The sequence below is a fragment of the Gasterosteus aculeatus genome, chromosome 3 (assembly GCF_964276395.1).
Source record: "Gasterosteus aculeatus chromosome 3, fGasAcu3.hap1.1, whole genome shotgun sequence".
NCBI lineage: Eukaryota > Metazoa > Chordata > Actinopteri > Perciformes > Gasterosteidae > Gasterosteus > Gasterosteus aculeatus.
Genome location: NC_135690.1, coordinates 16,504,291 through 16,523,136, shown reverse-complemented (window position 1 = coordinate 16,523,136; position 18,846 = coordinate 16,504,291). Strand labels below are relative to the sequence as shown.

Below are 18,846 nucleotides of genomic sequence, written 5' to 3'. Positions count from 1 at the left end.
GCCAAAACGGTCACAACCTCTTTCAGGAAGAGTTACAGATCGGCACATGAGTGAAGATATGTTCTACTGCTGCAACAATCACAGGTTTTCTTGCTTAAAAGACCAAACACACAAAAACAAATCTCAACGAGACGTAGATTTCATATAATTTATATTATGTGCGCAGGATATGTATTATTGTCTCGCTGTGACTGTAAGCACTAATGTGCATGTGCAGAGTAGAAAACAGTGCGCTGCCACATCCCCTCTGTGTGTTATTAGGCCGTATACATGCAGTGTGCAATTAGCGTGAAGAACTGACTGGAGCCGCAATCTCCGTTCCCATCTGGTGCCGATTCACCCATTCATTTCAGTGACTGCATGAGACGCGTTCTCCCGAATGTCTCCATCCATCGCACATTTATGACGATGCTGTGAATCAGCAGAACTGGTGTGTGGCTCGTGTAATCATCGAAAGAGGCGGCGGGGTGATTTAAAAACACCCCGCGGTGCTCTAGATTCAGGCAGCTGTACCTCTTGAGAGGCACGAGTCTTTCATCTGGAACGTAAGAAGAATCTCTTGCACTTTGCTCAATAATGCATCACACGCCAGCCCGCTTTTTTCTGCAGCTTTTCAGGCTTTAAAAGAAAAGCCTTCGGTTTCTGGCGTTTAAAATCCCATTGATCAACTCACTGGAAAAGAGTAGCATGACATTTCTAAAAATACCAAATTCCTTGATAAGATAAAATACAGAATAACTCCTTTGGAATTCTTACATTTTGATTTGATCAACTTTAATGACCCACTATTAAAATCACTATTATAGCCTTTGAATTCTGAAATAAATGAGCACTACATAGCATTTGTCGCAGATCTACTCATTTCATCCATCAACAGTAATTGCCGTTTTATCTGCATGAGCACTTCTATCATTTGGCCTTTTTTCCTGCATCACAAATCCCAAACAAGCGGAGCTACCGCATCATCTCCTTTTAATTCCTTTAACAAGCACACGGGGAGGCGAGGATTTCAGAAACATTTATTCAAATCCCCCGGCGGTGTTTGGCAGCGCTCCTCAGGCCTTCGCCCAGATGCAGATGAAGGTAAAAAGCGGATCACAGACTCCGAAATGACTCGTTCCTTCGGAGCCCAGTGAGGCCCTCAAAGGTTCACTGAGGCTCACACGATCTCCACGAGGCAGAGCTGCATGAAAGAGTGCACGTTTATAGTTTTCTCAGTGATATCAGCCAATGATGTGTATATTTATGGATGTATGACAAAGTTTTAGGTCTCTCGTGTAATGCACATCAACAAGAACAGCTTTCGTCAAGCTTCTCTATTGATGTAACGCTTTGCCCGGCCTCATGGGGGTGCTGTAGTGGAGCAGTTTGAGCATGAACGCAACGCCAGAGCAGCTTTAAATCTCCAGCATGAAAACACTTGACCTAAAAGAAGTTTTAATGAAATCAAAACCACTCAGTTAATGTGCTAATGTTCTCAAAGCAGGATATTATGTGACATGATGCTGCTCGTGCATTTATGTGCTTTAAGCTAAATGTGTGTACAGCCTTGTCATGGGTTTTTGAAAAAAATGTCTAAATATGGTTTGTAAAAAAATGTACAGAAGCGGAAATAAATACAAAATATATTTGGGAGAAAGAGTAAAATAATATTGAGTTGAAAAATGTTTTGAAAAAAAGGTCAAATAATAAAAATAAAAAAAGTGACAACAAAAAAGTTGTTAAAAAAAGTGATTTAATATTAGGTTTTGAGAAAAATGCTAAATATGTGAGGCCAAAGGAGAAAAAAAAGTAACAACTTCACACAAGACAAGCGAGCAATTCTTACCTTAACAAACAAGAAAAAAAGAAGCAAAGGATGAGTTAAGACCTTAATGATTCGTTTTAAGCGCTTGTGAGAAGAAAGAGAAGTGAATCTTTTATTAATGAAGGAACGACAGATGAGGAGGAAAAGAGGGTTTTTAATTATTTGACGTCAATGACACCTTCAAACACGACTCATAGCTAGAAGATAAAGTACAAAAGTTATTTGCGTGAATGATGAAACAATTGAAAGAGCAAAAACAAGTGGAAAAAATACGTGCATATGTTCATCGTGAGACGTGCCAATGATTTGTTTTTGACATTTCTGAATGCGCACATGATTGGCTGGATCAAATGATTAATAATTGTTGGGTGGATACCTGCATTCAGGGGATTTTCTCACTGTGACACACCCGAGAATGAAAGACAATAAACCAGCAGTTTCCTGCCAAACAAAGCAGAAAGACATTTATCTATGTTTGTCATTTCACTATTAGAACACCTCCTCTTTACATTCTCACTGTCATTTTATTCACCGCTGCTGTTGCTGCAACCCAATTTCCCCACTGACATCATTAAAGCTTCATCAGATGTTATTGCTCTGAGTTGGAGACACACACACAACCTGAACAAAAATATCCTGGTGTTCAGAAAAACACAAGTAGACGATCACATGAAAATATGTGTTTCTGAGTATCCTCCTCTGCTGCCGCGAGGTACTTTGGTTAAAGGCCGATTTTCTCCTCGTTCAGACACGAGCGCGCACGAGTCCCCCACTCCTCGCCCTGCAATGCAGCTGCATTGTGGGTAACGTGGCCTCCAGTGCATGACCTATTTTTTTGTTAGTACAAATTATTAAAGTTTCAACGGCACGCTAACTCATTTTTAGCGGAATGTAATCAAAATCAAACCAGAATTCTAAAACTGACCAAGTTGATTTGAAAAAGAAGAGGAAAACAACAACGATTAACCGACGGGGATTTTAGAAAAGTTTTATTACTCATGGGTATTTTCACTGAACGCACAATGCAATGAAACAAATACAGATTACAGAGAACATGCTCACACACACACACACACATATACACACACACACACTCCTGACTTTAGCAGCAGGAAGGCCTGTAAACACAACACTGGTATTTTTGTGTGTGTGTGTGTGTGTTGGAAAGGTCTGGAAATAATTAAGATAAGGGCTTGAGGGGGGCGGAGAATGGTGACGGAGGAGGTGGAGGTGGAGGTGGTGGGTGGGGGCGGCTGACAGACATGCATCTCCTGGCTATATTTAGCCGAGTGAGGCCTTTAGGGGGAGGACGAGTCCTCTGTTGCCGCCGAGTCTTTTTTGTTTGTTTTTGTCGTGCGGATCCAACAAACTGAATCCGAAAAAATTGTAGCAAAGATTGATCCACTGTGTGTGTGTGTGGGGGGGGGGAGGGGGGGAATTAATGCAAGTAGTGCAGGTAGTGATAAAAGTACAGAATATGTGATACTATACAGAGGTAGTAGTACTGGGGGCAGCTGAAGTATCAATACGCAGTAGCTGTAGTTGTAGTATTAGCGGGCACAGCATCAGTGCAAAGTACTTGTGGCAACAGAATGTACTGAATATCAATTTGTATTTGTCGGTCTTAAAACCAAACAGCGCTTACAGTAAATTACCTCTAACGGACGAACACTTATGATACTTCCATAATTACGGTCTTATCTCAGCGGGGCGTAATAATCCTCATTTCCAATTAAAAACCCTGATATTGAATTGTGCCCATGTGGCCCCAGCCGGCCGACGAACATGGACCCAGTTGTAGTTTGCTGCAGGCGTCTCACATTCAGTCCCTCGTACTCACACGCTGGTGTGTTTTCAATCAAATCGCGGGTTCTGTAATGCGCAGTAAAGCGCTGTGCCTGTGTCTGTTTAGAGGAGCGGATCGGCGCCCCGGAGGCCTCGTAACGGCCACGTCGTAAAGACGGACGCCTCCGCCTCCGCAGCGTCACGGACACGGAGAGACGGAGGCCGCGGGAGCGACAGGTGGAGCGGTTACAGATGGGACTCAGAGAAATTGAGTTTTAGAGGTAAAACCTGAAGGCGAAATGCAGCTGCAGGCCCAAAGCTTCATGCAGCGTGAGGCCGACGTCAAATCAGTGCAGTCTTTAGTCTTTGGCTTAGTTGTGTTATTGTTCTCCGTAATTCTGACTCCACAAAGAAAATCATAAGGAATTTTTGAGGCCTGTTTAGTTTAAGATCAACATTCATACAGAATTTTCTTACAGACCAATTCTACAAATTCCTTTTTAATTTACTCAAATGGTTTCATGTCCCAATGCATTTATTCAGCTATTACTTAAAATGAATTATGTATTTTTTCTGTAACTTATAATTGCAATCCTATATAAATGTAATTAGAAAAAAAAACACCTAGAACACCTAAAAAGTCATTTAAATGCTACAATAATGTTTGTTTGTGTGGAAAGTCAAGCTGAAAACTACAAACAAAACGACTTCTGGGAAAAAGGTGAAAATAGCAGATTTCTGGCTCCCTGGTAGAAAAGGTTTCACCTGCGTGCTTCAGGGGACGTCTCAACGTGAAGACATCAGCCAGCAGCCTGAGGAACACGGCACAGGAAGCGTGAAACCCAAATCCTTCCTGTCCAACTCTGCCGGTGTGCACAGCGTATCGTGTGTGTGTGTGTGTGTGTGTGTGTGATATCAATCTGTGGTGTGCTGACGAAGGCGGTTCTTGTCCACGCTTCCACGTGAGCACGATGATCTCATCATATCGATCTCATCAATAAGAACTAGTTTAAGTTTGACTTAGTGGTCTTGGTGCTTTCTAAGGACCTCGGTGTCATTTTACCATGAAGTCTACACACACGTTTTTTTGATGTGCAAAATGACTTTGCTCATTTGCAGATAATAATTACGTTCTGTGTAAAAGTATTCGTGTAAAAAACAACCGTTGGAAGGTCTTTAATCTAATTCCAGACAAACTGTGTCTTGTTGAATGGAGTTTTATAAAGGAAAATAAATCTCCATTACTACACACTGATAAAACTCTGGAATAAGCTTTTAAAGTGAGTTTGTTACCACCTGAGGACGTCCTGGCTGCCAGGTGTCTCATGGCGTGTTCCTCAGTGGACACACGTGACCTGATCCAGTCATTCTTTCCATCAATTACATGGTTACCTCACCTCTCCTCTGAGTCATCATACACGTTTCAAACGAGAAAAAGAAAAAAACACACCAAAAAAAAACCCCCCACTGTGAACCGATGAACCCGTCTCATGGCGTCGTATCGCGACGATCGCTGGAGCCACGAGGGCGAGAGCTGCAGGTACGACGCGCTCGCAGGAAGGAACAACGGAGACACGTGGCTTTAATGTAGAGCAGAGACCTCCATGCAGCCCGGAGACCAGGAAAACACACACACACACACACATTCCTCCGGCCAGATATCTGAAGTATGTGCTGTGCTTCGACTTCAGCCGTTACCGTTAATGACCTCAGCGCGGTTTCATCCCCTCCGCTGAACGTAGAGGGAAGCTGAGTGAGATCAAAGCTTCTGAGCCTCTGAGCTCCCGAACAAATGTAACGTGCATGCAGATGTTTTCTGCAGAGGTTCACGTCAGCGGGGACGTCGGGGACGGAGAAATGTGAAAAGAAAACACTGCTGCCTCACTCAGCCGACGGATCTCAGCGTCCAATCAGGGACGACAGTCGAGCTCTTGGGTTCCTCTGTCTACTTTCAAATATCAGCGTATTTCATTTAGACTTTCAGCTGCGTTGGCACCACTGGAGGGTTAATGGAGGCTTGCTGCTCGGTGCTGAAGGTCAGCTTGTTGCAGTAGAGAAGATCTTTTCCCTTCCATGTGATCGAACACTTTTCCACTGTGGCCTGGATGCTGCAAAGTGGTTCTAGGACGACAGCATTGTGTGGCACAATATAATAATAATATTTCCAATGGCGTTTTGAATATTTGGATTATCTCGAGAGAAATTCCTCGTATTGGATTCTCAAAGCTCAGATCTTTTCTTCTGCTGGGAAAGCAGAGGTCCAGGTGAACACAGAAACGCACACGTGTTTAAGTCATCCTGTGTCCCAACGTAGGTGTAAAGTTTCCTGCCGCTGGGAGAAAACACACGCACACGCACACACACACACAAGGTGAAGATTTCTCTGTGTCCATCTGGAGACTATTAGCGTTCCTCCAGCCCACAGGAAGTCAGCCATCATTCCCGGCTGACAGGTACACGGGAGGATCACGCCGGCTTCCTGCCCTGTAAGTCTTTACGGCGTCCTCCCGGCGTCCTCTGGGAGACGGTCGCCGAGTCGCTCTCGGCGAGATGAGACGGACCTTTATTCACTTTATACTTGTTTTATTATACAATCGCCCTGCTCCACATCGGTGGAAATGCCAGTAAGACGTAACCCTGCGCCGTCCCGTCACGGAATCCGTTTGGGGGGGGGGGGGGGTTAGAACACGATTTTCATTACGCTTGAGTCGGATGAAGATGTCATAAAGTGACGACTACGACCCGTCTGGAAGGGAAAACCGGTGCCCGTGCTCGGCTTCCCGTTCAGACGGACGAGGACAGAGCAGCAGGTGGAATGAGATGCCGGAGGGGAAACACGGAGGCCGAACGCACCACAAGGATCCAACAGGCAGCTCCTCATCTAAACAAGGAAATTAGCTACAAATAGGTTTCCTATCAAATAGGAGTTAGTCGGGTTTGACGAAGGCAAATGAATACCACGTTGTGTATGTTAAGAATTCTCCCTGTTGAGTGGATTTATTGTTCTAGGCATGTCACACAAGTGTCACGTTTCCTTCACTGCTAATTGAAGCCATTCAGCCCGTAAGTGAATGCAGATTGGAACCTCGCCCACCAGGAGGAGGAGAAAACCCCCAAATCCTCTTGATCACTAGAACTGGAGGCTGTGTTGGCCGATGATTGTTTTTACATCCCTATGCGAGAGGGTTTACCTGATGTATGTCCTACTGTTCAAGATCATCACTGACACGTAACGCTTGAATCCGGTGATTCATGTAGTCGCCCGCCGCCGTGGCAGTTGTGTCATTTCTCGCCTAGAAAGCACCAACCGGACTGAGCTGGATCCAATTCAGCGGAACAGACACAAAGAGAGGGAAGAGCAAACGTGCGAGTGCGCCTGCCAAGTGGCGCCCAAAATGTGCACTTTTGTTCGTCGCAGCACGTCGAGAAACCTCCAGAGTCATCTGACGCCACAGATGGCTGAACGAAACAGCTGGTGGGCACAGTCTCTCTACACACACACACACACACACACACACACACACACACACAGCCGCACTACGTCCCTCCTCCAGGAGGTCACGGCTGTCTCTTTGCATCAATTGCCCCGTAAACGCCAGTGTAGCGTGCAGATGACGAGGCAAGAAGAGGAAGAGGGCAATCGGAGGAACCAGAACCGTTTACATGAATTACCTCATTATTCTGCAATAAAAAGAGAAAGAGGGAATTTTCCAACCTCGTGCAGTTTTCATCTCCTGTGATCCGACCAGCACTTCCACATCTGCAGAGAAGTGATCAGCTGACCCGAGGAGGAAGAGATTAAAACTGGTCCAGGAGGAGGAGGAGGAGGAGGAGGTTGATCTCGTTACGTCTCGCTGGCGCCACCTTTTCTTCTGCATCACGTTACACGGGAGATACAGAAGTACAGCGGATGATATTTCAGGATATCCGGTGCATTCAGGTGCATTAAGCCACATCAGGGGCCCATCGGGCCTCTTTCCCTGCGGTCTGCAGGGACGAGCGGCCCCGCGCTGAAGAGCGCCTCCGACCGGCCGGCTGCGGCACTGCGAGTTTGTAGATTAGCTCTCAGGCCAACGGTGTCAGGATGTAGAATATAAACAACGTCACCTGTTTCTCTAACATGGCGAGCAGAGGCCTTGCTCACTATGTGCTTCTTATTATATGATGCTATATTTAATTTGTGCTCACAAATCCCTCGAAATGCGACGCACTGACCCTTCAACCGCATGTTATCTCAATAATCCCTGAATCAGATAAGAAGGCCACATGAACAACGTTCATCCGCACGTTCTTTGCTACGCTCATTGCGTCACATAAAGGTGTTACCCTGGACTTCATAATGTATCTGTGTGTCAGGATGAATGATTTCTAAGCGTACGAGTCTCGTATCTTTGGCCCCACGGCTCCAGATGATACACGTCTGAATGGTTCCTGCTAAAACTAAAAGCCCTTCAAACACATGGAAACCGACTTCGATTGAGACGCGCATCTCTCATAATACTCGAAACGCCGGTTCCCGTTTTACAATGATGATCTTAACCATCAAGACGTCCAGTTTCTTCGCAGGCTGTAAGGTGGCATCGGCCACGATTTAGCCAATTTCATTAAAAATGCCAGCGTGAGACGAGCCTCTTAAAAGCCCCCACATTGCAGTTATCTGCAAATGAAATGTGCTGTTATGCCATTATCACGGTCGTTTGCTTCTGCCTGGCTGGCTCTCCATTCATAATTTAATCCTTCATGCGCTCCCCTTGTTCCGGGTGTTGCCAGCGCTCGCGGCGAGGTGGAAAGAGACGAGCGGGCGGCGTCGCCGTGGGTCAACTCCCCCCGTAAAGTGGCGCGATGTTCACATGTGGGTCAAGACTGGAGCTGGAGAAGAGCCGCGGGGTGTTTGTTCTCTTATGGAACGAAACCAAGGGGGGGGAGAAGAGAAGACGGAGGCACATTTTACTGTCAATGACGTTTCTATGAGCTCATTTCTTCAAATACCTGGCAGATTAAAGTGTCATTCTGGAGGGCGAGGCGAGCCGAGGAGGTTGAGGATGGCAGGTAGGCCATAAAAAAGAAGAAATTGATTTGAATATTAAATCAGGCTTTTATCCCGTCGTAGCCGATACCTGTCTGGTGTGCGAGATGTGAAGCCGCTTTCAGCGACTGTCGGCTGTCAGACGGCGTTTCGGGGTGAGCGGAGAAAAGGGGAACGCGGCGAGGCGGGTTTGATCTCGACAAAGAGCAATTAGTGTCAAAATAGTGAGGAGTGGAGGCAAGAGGGAAGAGGCTGATCTGAGGATGACGAGGGGCAGGCTGAAGGTGGGTTACCTACATTTATGAAGAGTGCATGAACCAATTAACAGCTAATTGGAAGTAAAATGACCTCTGTCTCTCTGTAGAGGTTCATATTGTCACAAACACTAATCCTCTTATATATTGTTCCATTAGTTGTTTGTCATTTTCTTTTTGTCAGTAAATGAATTCTTTTGAATATCGTCGACTGATGTGACAAATGTTTGCTCACCCGCTGTGTTTGAACATCAGATGCAGATAGAAGAAGAGGCGATAGAAGATAGAAGAAGAGATGGAGGAAGAGAATAAAGAAGAGATAGATGAGATGGAGGAAGGGATGGAAGAAGAGAGAGAAGAGATGGAGGAAGAGATGGAAGAAGAGAGAGAAGAGATGGAGGAAGAGATGGAAGAAGAGAGAGAAGAGATGGAGGAAGAGATAAAAGAGATGGAAGAAGAGAGAGAAGAGATGGAGGAAGAGATGGAAGAAGAGAGAGAAGAGATGGAGGAAGAGATAAAAGAGATGGAAGAAGAGAGAGAAGAGATGGAGGAAGAGATGGAAGAAGAGATGGAGGAAGAGATGGAAGAAGAGAGAGAAGAGATGGAGGAAGTGAGGAGCCGACACAGACGCTCGTCATCTATCGGAGTTGGTTGTTTCTCTGCAGAACCCTTTTCTGCTGCACGCGGGCTGAAAGAAACAAACAGGGTTCTGAAAAGTATTTCCAACTTTATTTTTCTGTTTTATTCCTGTGTCCTGAAAAGATGCTTTAATTGAACACCAAATAAATTACAAGCAATGGGACTCTTTGTACTGAAGGACAAACAAATATCATAATTCTGTACTTGATTCATTTATTCACTGTTTTGTTAATTTTGGGGATTTATCCATAATTTCATATTTTATTCTTATTTTTACCTACATTTGTGCTGTAAATGACAGATAAGTAAATCATAGGATAATAGAAATAATCAAATCCAATACTTTAAATGAAAAACACGTTAAACCTTAAACAGAAAAACTAAACTAGCAAATGTTGTGTCCTATAGACAACATTTGTAATGTTCCGTGCCAAATCACAAACATGATGTAAATTCAACTTTAATCTTACAGTAATATTTGTACAATCTGCTCAGAGCATAAATAGTACGCTAATTACTCATTTTATACTCTTTTCCCTCCAGTTGTTTAGGGAAAGGATGACAAGCAGCAAGTCCATCATCTCAAATAATGTCAACCGGGGTGAGTCACGGGAGGCCTCACCCGCGACTCACCCTCCGCTCAGACATGGTGAGGTCACCGTTAGTGGGACGTGAGACTTCAGCGTCCTCTCATCCCGCGATAAAAAATAAGAACGGAGGATCTATTGTACAGAAACACAGAAACACACCGCCGATCGCGTGTTGCTGAAATGTGAAATGAGGAACTAAAGCCGTCAGCAGTAAAGCTGGCACGGTTATAAAGGGCCGCACAGCCATAACTTACATCAACATAAAACCTCCACTCATGCATACAGAATCACATTGAGGTGCGTACATCTCGCCCCAGTAGGTGATTTAATTTCACGCAATTTGCATGCCCTCATGAAAAGAATATTTAATCTTCCTGCTCACATGCCAACTGAGCCTCTACTCAAAGGTAGCGCACGCTACTGTAGCGATTCTGCAGCAAAAGGGTCTAACAAGCTCATGCTGATTAAAGCACTGGCAAAGGTGTGTGTGTGATTTACATCCATGGATGTGCACACACACACACACACACACACACACACACACACACACACACTGAGTTGGGACTGGATGAAGAGAACTCAGTGGGATTGATGTTGACGCGTCACACAGACAAACACTGGCGTCCCGTGGGAACGACAGCAGAGCTCGCTTTCGACCCGCGCTGCTGCGTCTCCTTGTGTGGAATGTTTGCAAAATAGTGAGTACGGAAAAAATACGGCTCAGCGAAGGCACCAAATACAATTCAAGGCGGTGAATTACCCATTCAAAGCCCATCTGTGAGTAAAGGGACGGCGGCTAGCAGCTAACGGCGCTAACAACAACAGCGTTCTGTGTTCTTCTGGTAAACACTCCATTCAACAACACAGGACTTTTGAAGAAAAGACACACTGTGCTGTTTTTGCCCTGAACACCACTTCTACATTCCTTCTCTTCAGCTATTCTGCTTGTGGAAGACTATTACGTCTGTTCGCTACTGAAACACACACAAAAACTAAACATCCTCCGTCCCAACGAGGGGTCCAGAGTGCCAAAAGGGAAATAAGGCGAGAAGGTTATAAACCTCTGCACTAGAGGAAGTAGAGTTTCCCAGCGTTAAGCCCCAAATGGATACCGTCAAAATAAGGTCAGCAGGCTTTTGTTCCATATGGAGAGGGAGGGCTTAGTCATGTGACTTCCATGTGTCCGGGGCTGCAGCGCTGCAACAAATGAGGTCAGCCTTCAGGTAAATGACTCGAACAGCCGGCAGCGCCTCAGGACGGGCCCTGCTCCACACACACACACACGCATACACACACACACGCACACACACACACACACACACACACGCACACACACACACACGCACGCATACACACACACACGCACGCACGCACACGCACACACACACGCACGCGCGTCCACGCATAGAGCGTGACTGGCCCTAGTGGAGGTGAAGGGATGCAACACAACATCGGCCTCTCCCCTTTTCTTTCCATCACTGTCATCACGCCAACCGGAAACGGGTCCATTGATCACCGCTGGGTTCTGAGGAGGCCGTCATTCAGAGGGAGGCGTTGCGTCCTCTGTGGGGTGAACAGTTTCTGCGCGATTAGCTGTGCGGCATCTAAAGCCCTCTTCTATTTATTTTGTCCATAAAGGGGGAAGATGAACACTAATGTCACATGTATAGACATGTTTCCTGTATAGACATGTTTCATAGACATGTTTCCTGTATAGACATGTTTCATATATAGACATGTTTGCTGTATAGACACGTTTCATATAGAGACATGTTTCCTGTATAGACATGTTTCATATATAGACATGTTTCATATAGAGACATGTTTCCTGTATAGACATGTTTCATATATAGTCATGTTTCATATATAGACATGTTTCCTGTATAGACACGTTTCCTGTATAGACATGTTTCATAGACATGTTTTATATATATAGACATGTTTCATAGACATGTTTCCTGTATAGACATGTTTCATATATAGACATGTTTCATATAGAGACATGTTTCCTGTATAGACATGTTTCATATATAGACATGTTTCCTGTATAGACACGTTTCCTGTATAGACATGTTTCATAGACATGTTTCATATATAGACATGTTTCATAGACATGTTTCATGTATAGACATGTTTCATAGACATGTTTCATATATAGACATGTTTCATAGACATGTTTCCTGTATAGACATGTTTCATAGACATGTTTCATATATAGACATGTTTCATAGACATGTTTCATATATAGACATGTTTCATAGACATGTTTCATATATAGACATGTTTCATATATAGACCTGTTTCATAGACATGTTTCCTGTATAGACATGTTTCATAGACATGTTTCATATATAGATATGTTTCATATATAGACATGTTTCACATATAGACATGTTTCATAGACATGTTTCCTGTATAGACATGTTTCATAGACACGTTTCATATATAGACATGTTTCATATAGAGACATGTTTCCTGTATAGACATGTTTCATATATAGACATGTTTCCTGTATAGACACGTTTCCTGTATAGACATGTTTCATAGACATGTTTCATATATAGACATGTTTCATAGACATGTTTCATGTATAGACATGTTTCATAGACATGTTTCATATATAGACATGTTTCATAGACATGTTTCCTGTATAGACATGTTTCATAGACATGTTTCATATATAGACATGTTTCATAGACATGTTTCATATATAGACATGTTTCATAGACATGTTTCATATATAGACATGTTTCATATATAGACCTGTTTCATAGACATGTTTCCTGTATAGACATGTTTCATAGACATGTTTCATATATAGATATGTTTCATATATAGACATGTTTCACATATAGACATGTTTCATAGACATGTTTCCTGTATAGACATGTTTCATAGACACGTTTCATATATAGACATGTTTCATATAGAGACATGTTTCCTGTATAGACATGTTTCATATATAGACATGTTTCCTGTATAGACACGTTTCCTGTATAGACATGTTTCATAGACATGTTTCATATATAGACATGTTTCATAGACATGTTTCATGTATAGACATGTTTCATAGACATGTTTCATATATAGACATGTTTCATAGACATGTTTCCTGTATAGACATGTTTCATAGACATGTTTCATATATAGACATGTTTCATAGACATGTTTCATATATAGACATGTTTCATAGACATGTTTCATATATAGACATGTTTCATATATAGACCTGTTTCATAGACATGTTTCCTGTATAGACATGTTTCATAGACATGTTTTATGTATAGACATGTTTCATGTATAGACATGTTTCATAGACATGTTTCATGTATACACATGTTTCATAGACATGTTTCATGGCCCACGTGAAGCCACATTAGCTTTCATTTGAAGTTGAGTTGAAAGTCTTTCTGTTTCAGTCACCTTTTCCCAGTGAAACGAACAGCATATTACCAATAGCATTTTTCGTGCAATGGCCGCTAAATGCCTTTTGTTGGTCGGCTGTTTGTTGATGGGCAGGTAATGTACCGTACTTTTATGTTGCATGCAGTTGTTGTTGATACAAATGCCTGGAACCCCCCCCCCCCCCCCCCCCCGCCTCCCCTGTGGCTTTCACCCATTATTCTGAGATGTGTAGCCTCAGGGGACGAGAACTCCTTCATTCAATTTTAAATTCACGCAATTTGGTTTTGTTTGGTTCATTTCATCCCTTTACCTATTACCTCATTTCCTCTGTTGTTGACAGACAAGCAGAATAACACACACGCACACACAGATACACACACACCTGGGAAAGGGGTCATCTAACTGAACCCTGGCTTACCTGTCTACTAGGTAAACAGAACAAAACCCAGACTTTGTCCTGTCAAACACAGCTCTTATCTCAGGTAACGGGATGGAATGAAAATCTGGAGCTCGGATCAAACCTTCTCAATCGACGAGTCATCCGAAAAACAGTGCTTTGCATGATGGGAAACTCAACAACCAAGTTGGACTAATGCCTTTCATCATTCATCATTTCATCACACGTCCGTCATGCAGGGAGACATTATGAATGATCTTCCCTTATCGGCCCTGAACAGTACGGCTGAGCTTAATTGATTTGTTCAGAGCTATACTTCACCTTTGTACCCGACTCTTCACTCGAGAGCTTCTCGCCGTCCACCTGATCAAGATTAAAGCACTGAGGTGGGAACCAGCGGACATTAAGTCCAAGAGGGAAACCGACATCGAGAGGAAAAGATTGGATCAAACGCGGCGGGAGAGTGAGTTTTATTCTCTGCTCGATTAGACGTCGCTCCACTGTACACAATGGTTAATGTTCTGAATATTGCATCGAGAACCTTTAAAAAAACTCTAGACGAGGTCAGCCTCTGAAATACATTTTGCCATTTTATTTTCCCAGACTGCTGCTCTCGAAGGCCAAACACTCACGGCGCACAATTACAGCTCAACAAGGAATATAAACGGGGTAAAACGAGTTAGCAGACAACCCAGGAAGACATTAAGACAATCATTTATTCATCCACCCAGTGAATTATAAATCTATATTTGGATTTCCATAAAATGGAGGATGAGTCATACCGACCGTGTGATCACTGTGTATTTTCGTGGACCAAATACTAACTCTCAAACAAATGCCAACTGCATAGTAGCCCTCACACTTAACAGCTCCACAGGTTAAATTCCCTTTTAAATCTCATTCTTGCGATAGAACCCCTACCTGACGCATCACAAAGGAAACCGCCGAGAGGGGAATAAAAGAGGCCTTCGGCCCCCGAGGGCTTCTCCTCTTCTTCAAAGAACAATACTCGCAGTCTCCCGACTGTCACTGAGAAGGATATTCCAGCTGAAAAACAAATGTCTCTTCCAAAGAGGGGGATGGGTGGATGGAGGGGGTGTGGGGGGGGGGGGGGGGCCTGAAAGCCTCCTCAGCAAAACATTCATGTGAATGACAAATTAGCATCGAGTAATGGCCCCCGTTTCCTCTTTCACTTGGCAGGCAGCAGGACGGCCCGTCACCTGTAGAGACTGTGTGATGTAGAGCGGGGCAGGACTCCCCCGACGGGAGAGGACCCTCCAGCCCTTCATACGCCGCCAGTGGGAGATTCTATTAAAGCGTCAGCGGGCGCTGGTGGTGCTGGTGGGGTTCGGCGGAGGGGGGGGGGGGGGTTGGTGTGAGCAGGTGCCGAGGGAGGGGACTGCAAACCCTCCATCCAATTTACTGCTGCAGCTGAAATGGTTATTATGATCCGTGCGTGCGTCAATTAGGTGTTTAAGTAGTCGGTGTTTGTGATTGCTGTGGAGCAGGAGTGAGAATGCTCGCGGTTTTGACTCCACGGGTTCGTCCTCTTTGGTTAATTAGACCGCGTGCAACACGGGAGGTTCATGGGCTGCACACGCTCTGTAACACAGGACACAAAGCTGCCACTGAACAGGATATAAGAAGTTTTTTCCACGTGTACGTGATATAGTAATACTGTGTGTGTTACTGCGCAAGATTGTACTTTTTACTACACCACATTTGTATCATTAATTGATTTGATTCAAGTGTTTAATGGATGAGAATTAAAGCTACCGTGTAAATAAAGGAGATTAGCTTCAACGTCTTGCATCAAACCTCGATGACCCTCACTCATGTTGTCGTCGAGTCAACCAGCTGACATTAAATAACAAAACATATCATTTTAAGCTCTCTGCCCCCCCCCCCTCCCCCTCCTATCCGCCCCACCATATCCGGGCACCGGCAGCACCTGGTGCATCTGAACTGGAAACCTGATCGTCGGCAGGTACAGGAATAGCCCGACGGGACTGTGAAGGCCGCTCACCTGACCCGCTGTGAACTGTCACCCAACTTCTCTCCCCCATGAGGACGAAACCCCGCTTGAGGCTTCGCTGCTGTACGGGTGAAAGGATCAAATGTAATAAATATATAGCATATTCACATGACCTCCCCTACAACAGCTCTACGCTATGACACACTATACTGTTACTTGGGTATTTTTACACTGTGGAAATAGCGCTCTAATTCTAATCAAAATAATCTTCTGAATGTGTTTGTTTAAGTTCATTTCTGGGTCCAGCGGATAAATACATTTACTCAATTACTTTGGTGTATCTTCAGTCAGGGGGAAAGAACTATTTATACCATATTTACAAGTAAAATGCTAAATATTCTATTTCATACACTAACTTCAACTACTGCACCTCCAGTAATAGCATAACCGTATATCAAAAACATCATGAATTTCCCCTCATAACCCGTTTTTACAGCGTGTAAGCATCTAACCCCGCTGCGGCATCTCCTCCGTCTGTGTTAAGGACAGAGACCCGCAGCGATCCGCGGGACGACCTTGACCGAGCTGGCGGACCACCGCTTGGAAACAACCGCCAGCCATGTGCGGCCGGTAGGAGGGGCCACGTGCCGGAGGTGTTGCAGAAGGTGACGCCGTAAACGCGGCCAGCGTGTCGCAAACCAGGTGGGTTTTTTTTTTTTCTTTTTGCAAGGGGAGGGAAGGTGATGTCGTAAAGCGGACAGGAGAAGGGAGGGGTGATGAGGGGGGTGAGGAAGAGGAGGAGGGGGGGGGGGGGGGGGGGGGGGGCAGGAGGAGGAGGAGGAGGAGGTGACTAGCGGGGCGGCTGCGCTTCAGACTCAGCGAGAGGATCATGGCGGATGGCCCCAGGTGTAAGCGCAGAAAACAGGCGAACCCGAAGAGGAGCAGCGGTGAGTCCCGACGTTCCGCGCCGCCTTTTTAACCGCGGCGAAGTCCTTCTGGACACTTTCTGGGAGTGTTGGACCACGTTTTGGGTTATTGGGAGGAGGAGGAGGAGGGTGGTGGGGGTGGTGGTGGTGGGTGGGTGGTGTACCGTTATACCTGGCCGGCCGGCTCCGCGCTCTCCGCCCCGGGCGGAGTGAACCGTTATCCGGCGGTTATTACGACGCGAGCTCAGCGCTCATTGGCTCCGCGCGCCGCGGAGTTTCCTTCACTTTTCCCCGCTTTGTTTCTCTACTTTTCTGCCACTTCTCCCCCCCCCCACACACGACCCCCCCCCCCCCCCCCCCCGCCTCCCCCCAACACCCCCTACTCACCCCACTCACCCCACACCCAGCGCAGCGGCACTTGGCGGCAGGTTGCGGGGCTTTTTGCACAACGACGTGGCCCGTTAGCTGCAGCGTGTAGTTGTTCGGCGTGTGACTTTTATTTGTATTTTTTAGGGCGAGGCGCAGCCCTCTCGGCCCCGGACGTCCCGGTCCTCCCTCCCGTTGTAAACAACTCTACTTTCCCCGTGTGTGTGTGTGTGTGTGTGTGCGCGCGTGTCTGTGGCCGGATGGTGGAAGAGTGTTTTTTTTTGTTTGTTGTTGTTGTTGTTGTGTCCGGTTCGCTGCTGCTCGGTGATGTTTACCGCCACACGTCTCCTCGGTCGCGGTGAGGGTAGATGTTGTGTTGCGTTGTGTTGTGTGATCCCGTTGTAGTATTTGGTTGAAAGCATCTTCGTGCGTTTCCTCCTCGCGTGCACCAGTTTAGCTCCGTTGAAACGTCGTTTTTAGTCGGTCGGCGTGCTTTTTGTTGTTGTGCGCGTTGCGCGTCGCTCGTTTTGCACGTGTTCGGCTGTTACAAGTTGCACTTGTAAATTCGGGTCGGTGAACCTTTGGCAATATTGGAAAATAAATATTTTTATCTGCCTCTTTGGCTTTAAGAGAAATACTCATGTTTTCCTTCATTACACAACGTGGACTTTCAGTCTGTGTTTGTTTGTATGCGTGGTGATGTGTTGTAATAATCCTCTAATATCGACTCGATGTCTGTAATATCACTAAAACAACCACCTCCGGGCGGTCGCAGCATCCTGTCACATGATAAGAGTATTTTTTTAAGTCCACCTGCTGTGACGTAACGTTAAAGGACGTTCACACAAGAATGCAGGTGTCGGATTTTGCGGTAGTTTTAAATGTACACGACCCTCCCGCAGCCAGAGACTCTGATTGGTCGGATCTTACCTGTACTCCCCCGCCCCCATCTGCCATCGCACCAGCCAATAAAAAGGTATACCCATATATTTATTTATTTTTATTCACCGTTACGAGGCACAATCAGAGGGGCCGGAAAGCACCTTCTCTCTCTCTCTCCCTCTCTCTCTCTCTCTCTCTCTCTCTCCCCTCTCTCTCTCTCTCTCCTGGTGACGACACGACGGTGACTCTGTGCGTCCGCTCAGGAGCCATCATCATCATCATCATCATCATCATCATCGTCGCCGTCGTCGTCATCATGTTTACCTGAACGCGGATAACGGGGCTGACAAACGGCCTAGAAATAAAGAGAAATAACACCTGCGGCTCTCGACCGTTGACGGAACCGGATCCGCCCGCCGTTTCCCCCGAAGGCTGCGTGTCTCCCGAGGAGCCGCAGAAAAACGCTCCAAATGTCAACTTGTGCAGGTAGAGATGATTTTTTTTTTTTTTTGTAGTTCGCATGGACGCTCGCCCCCCCCCCCCCCCCCCCCCCCCCCCCCGTTATTCTCGCGGGATTTATCTCATCGTCACGCATTTTTCTGACCCACTTCTGCATGTTTTACCTTCCCTTCTATGTGTTTTTTTTTTGTTGCTTTTTTTTGCACTGCGCGTGCGTGTGTGTGTGTGTGGATTGGTCGCCTTCTTTGGTCTCGTGCAGCCCCGCGCGAGTTTCTGCACGTAAAGCCATCGGTGCATAAGGTGGTTTATCCCGCCCCCCCCACACACACACACCG

At 45.6% G+C, this 18,846-nt stretch overlaps 1 protein-coding gene and 1 long non-coding RNA gene across 8 annotated transcripts in view; both read left to right on the top strand.

Annotated features, from left to right (window-relative positions):
- The first annotated feature begins 13,910 nt into the window (after positions 1-13,910).
- On the top strand, positions 13,911-16,002 carry LOC120815570 (uncharacterized). Its single transcript, XR_005711757.2, has 3 exons — positions 13,911-14,366; positions 14,507-14,572; positions 15,104-16,002. It is a non-coding gene; the product is annotated as an uncharacterized LOC120815570 (long non-coding RNA).
- A 554-nt stretch (positions 16,003-16,556) lies between these two features.
- LOC120815791 (zinc finger E-box-binding homeobox 1) overlaps positions 16,557-18,846 on the top strand; it is a 30,648-nt gene continuing 28,358 nt past the window's right edge. Inside the window, exons 1-3 of one of the 7 annotated variants that reach the window (XM_078099728.1) lie at positions 16,679-16,825; positions 18,073-18,146; positions 18,316-18,538. In XM_078099728.1, the coding sequence (XP_077955854.1) occupies positions 18,523-18,538 (16 nt within the window). In that variant the 5' untranslated portion in view covers positions 16,679-16,825; positions 18,073-18,146; positions 18,316-18,522. Of the gene's footprint in view, positions 16,581-16,637; positions 16,826-17,216; positions 18,539-18,846 lie in introns of those variants that run through there. The other 6 variants (XM_078099731.1, XM_078099725.1, XM_078099727.1 and 3 more) reach the window with 6 other exon arrangements.